General features: G+C 38.1%; 1 protein-coding gene across 1 annotated transcript in view; it reads left to right on the forward strand.

The window, feature by feature from the left end:
- The first annotated feature begins 823 nt into the window (after nt 1–823).
- LOC111657061 (dual specificity calcium/calmodulin-dependent 3',5'-cyclic nucleotide phosphodiesterase 1C-like) overlaps nt 824–4,182 on the forward strand; it is a 90,376-nt gene continuing 87,017 nt past the window's right edge. The window contains exons 1-3 of the mRNA XM_087174753.1: nt 824–861; nt 1,007–1,108; nt 2,428–2,548. Of these exons, the coding sequence (XP_087030879.1) occupies nt 824–861; nt 1,007–1,108; nt 2,428–2,548 (261 nt within the window). The remainder of the gene's footprint in view (nt 862–1,006; nt 1,109–2,427; nt 2,549–4,182) is intronic.

Consider the following 4,182-nt stretch of genomic DNA (forward strand, 5'->3'; position numbering starts at 1 on the left):
ATGATTGGCATCAGGTGCATCACTCCTATCTGAAAAACAGGAAAAGGAGGGAGCAACAGGCAGGGAGAGAGAGTGGGAGAGCGAGGGAAAGAACAAAACAAACCTCCACAAACAGTGCATAATAGCAAAACCGAAACTGTGTGTAATAATGCGAATATTACTCAACTACTACTGCTTAATAGTGCACCCTTAAAATAACAGTAGTGCATCCATTTAACGCAGCTTTCTGATTCACTCAGCTGATCTGCAGCTGCAGAGTAACACAGTGTCCTCCGTAGGTGCGCTTGTAGCCCCGTGCACAGCAACACATAACTGCCACTCTGCTGGTGTCCTGTGTGGCTTTTGTAACTGGGACCCCGCTGATCATAATCTGCTGTATGACTACCTCACACAACCCCACGTAAAGAAAACCTGAACTATCCCTTTAAAGAAGCAAACATCTTCCCTCACCTGTACAGCAATGTTTTGAGCTATGTTCATGTCCTGAAATATTACCATAATTGTTTGTGAATTAGGGCTAATGTTATCTTGTTTAGGCTTACGCCGCAACAGCTCGTAACTTGACTACCAAAAGTCTGGTATCAAGACATCAGTTGAGGTCAACATGTCATAATTTTCACAGATATTTGGTCATAAATTTTGACCTGATTATTGGAGAACTCCAGCTGTCAGGAGGGCGAGCTGTCCACTAATCAGAGGGTGGTTCCAGTCCGCATTTCAAGGTGTCTTAGGGCAAGATACCAAACCCCAAGTTGCCCCCTATGTATTATCCGTGTGTGTGAGTGTTTGTGTAAGAAGCACTGTGTGTAGGGAAAAGCGCTATATGAATGTATGTATGAAGGGGCGACTGTGGCTTCCAATGTAAAGTACTTTGAGTGGTCAACAAGACTAGAAAAGTACAGTCCATTTACAATATTATGCTAGCTGAAAAGTTCCAAAGGGAACAGGAATGTTCATGGCAATCCATCTAAAAATTAAGTTATGTCATTTTTATTCACTCTTTCAGAGAACTGCGGACTCTGGTAGTTGAGATGGTGTTGGCCACTGACATGTCTTGCCACTTCCAGCAGATTAAAACCATGAAAAGCCTCTTGCAGCAGCCTGTGGTGTGAGTAGTGGATTTTAATTCAGTCAGTGTAAGTTTAGTTGACATCCATTCAAGTTGTGAAGAGGACTCTCAGGTCTTTCACAAATCTCAAAACCTCATTGGGGACACTATCTGCTGACACTATCAAATCATGAGGTAAAGTTGGGTTTAAGCACCTGTATAATGATTCCAGTTAAATCTAAAATTTTATTTATTCACTGTAAAATGCATCTTTGGAAATCTAAGTAAGTAAATTTTGTCATTTGCACGTTACAAGATATTAAGTGAAAACTCTCTGGACATTTGGATGTCCAGCACTTTGGTGACCGAAAACAGTTTGCCACACTTGAGATGCACATGAGATGACATTATACCATATTTAAAGACAACAGTCTCATGATACCATTTTTAGAGACTATTGTCTTTAAATATGGTATCATGTGATACAGAGGCATTAGACATTACTCTAAATGCATTCACAATTACAATCTCGAGTGTGGCAAATTATTTTCAGTCACCAAATGTAAAATGTTGAAAATGCTTTTCAGTGCATCCCTACGAAATATATTTATGCTGGCAATTCCCTGGTCAGCACTTTTGGTTAGGGTGGATGATTTGAGGGACACGTGAAACCCCTTTTAAAATAGCCTCTCCAGTTCAGAAATAGAGAAAATTGAAGTAATCCAATAACTACAATAGAAAGATATTTTAGCAAGATATTACTTTGGAAAAAACCATCTTAATAATAAATTTCCTATTCCTTTTGAGTTTCTGCTGCAACATTTCTATAATACTACTGGAGCAGAAAAATACACATTTTGACATTTTTATAATTTACACTTGAAAGTAGAAACATCTTGTGAACACAACATTGACATACTATCACATTTTAAGTTGATATGGCATGATATGTCAAACAGCTTCTTACTCACATATATATTATATATGAAAATATTGTATGAGTGGCAGCAAAACACAACTTCACCCATGATGTTCTATAAATATAAATCTATTGTCAGCAAGGAGGAAGACAATATATCAACATTGTATTGACTGATGCTCACTGATCACTCAAAAAGACAGTGCTATAATCTCACCAGCGGGGTCACTATGCTACCAGCATGACAGTTCATTTTGAGTCCTGTGGTTTCACCATTAAAAAGTACACACTTTCCTACAATCTGATTTTGCAATGTGTCTTGAAAGGTCCTTTTTCGAAACCTAGATTACCTAAAACAGACTGCAGAATATCACATGAGCTTCCAAAGTTAGGCACAAGCAAGTGCAATCACGTGTCATTGACAGCAGCCCAGCAGTGACTGACTGGATTGTATTTGCAGGATTGACAAGTCAAAGGCCTTATCCCTGCTGCTGCACACTGCTGACATCAGCCATCCTGCCAAATGCTGGGAACTTCATCACTACTGGACCACATCCCTGCTGGAGGAGTTCTTCAGACAGGTAGTCACCTATGGAATATTATGTCATTCAAAAAGGTGAACTTGAAAGCAGGTTTTTGTATTTGTAACTGTAGTTTTGTAAACTTGTCGTTTAGCAAAGTTTTGTAGCCGTATGCATTTTGTTTCTGCCTGCTTGCAAGCTCACATACAAAGGCTGTGTGGCAAACACATTTATGGGTGTGTGCATGCACATGCACGCTGACTTTTGACAGTCTTTACTGTGTGGTAATATTTTGTACACGATGAAACAGACTAGTCACAAGGGAGAGAGGGTGGGGTCTACAGCTTCTGACCAATTTGCGCTTTTGAAATTGCTATGCTCAACACAGTTGGCTGGTCAACACTGACAGTCAACCCCGATTGTACTAAATCTCAGTTAAGTATAACGGGCCATCCTATTCAAATGTTAGCCAGCTATAGCAAGTTTCAGGTTAGTAGCATCTATATACTGTATATATGTATGTATATATATATATATATATATATATAGAAAACTTGTTAGAGAGAGAGAATCTGAATCTGACTGCACTTACACTAGGCTATGTACAGTAATTATGCAGCACCAGATGTTGATGTGAAATGGTGCGTTGCTTTAAATGTTTTTATTGTGGAATGGCATTATGTCCTGTCCTTCCATAAAGGATGGTCCAAGTACCTTTCCTTAGCATTTAGAGGATTCAACCAGGTAATTTCACTCAGTTAAGAACCCTCCTAAGAGAAAAAGACTTTGATCACAGCCTCAGATCATATAGTTACAGTGTTAACAATTTAAAGTCCACATGAAAAAAATGTCAGAGTGCTATTTCATTCTGCATATTTGTGTTTATAGCATTTTCATTTGATGCAAAATTAATGAACGCCCCTGAGTGCAAGATGAGTCATCAAATATTTGAAACCTTTAACCTGAAGAGGAAAGACAGGGATTGTGATGTAAAAATAAAGATTTTCTTTACACCTGGCATAAAGTATAATCAGATAAATGGACAATTAACACAGGGACACTGAATGAAAACAGGGAAAATGTAATTGTGATCATGGGGCTTTTAAAGACTATAACTTAAGTGTTAGCGCTCTGCCAGTTGAGACACTGGGGCACCCCCTGTGCACTCAGCCTTTGTCTTTGGCTTGCTAATAGTTACATAGCTAAACTGAAGTTTTTCAAAGTGTTACTGATGGAAGGTTTTGTAAAGGCTATTGCCAATCATATAAGATCACTGGTGGATGAATCTGAGAACAATGCACCCATTGATGACCTTCAGTTTCGTTTAGGTAGAGTAATAGAAGATTTGGTTCAGCTAAACACTGATATGGGCGTAGTTGACCATTAATGTTATTTGCTGTAAAGTTTTGTAATTAAAGGATCATTTTCAGCCACGATGAGGCATTCACACTATTCAAATCTTAATTAGTTTACTATTTGTACTGCCTTTCCCTCTTCTTAAGCATAATTAGTAAGTTTCAACATTCTTCTCACATTATGACTCTGGAGACGTTACTTATGTCCACAGGTTTAATGACATTTGAAGTTGTGAAACTACAGCAAAAACATGAATGTAAAATTAAAGAATGTTCTCTTTCACATTAATCAAATGTAGTATCAAAATAACAAACTCTCCAAATATAACATAAGATAAA

This window comes from Seriola lalandi, unplaced genomic scaffold (assembly GCF_002814215.2).
Source record: "Seriola lalandi dorsalis isolate HSWRI2012SDOR001 ecotype SW California unplaced genomic scaffold, Sedor1 jcf7180002054381, whole genome shotgun sequence".
In the NCBI taxonomy this organism is placed as follows: Eukaryota; Metazoa; Chordata; class Actinopteri; order Carangiformes; family Carangidae; genus Seriola; species Seriola lalandi.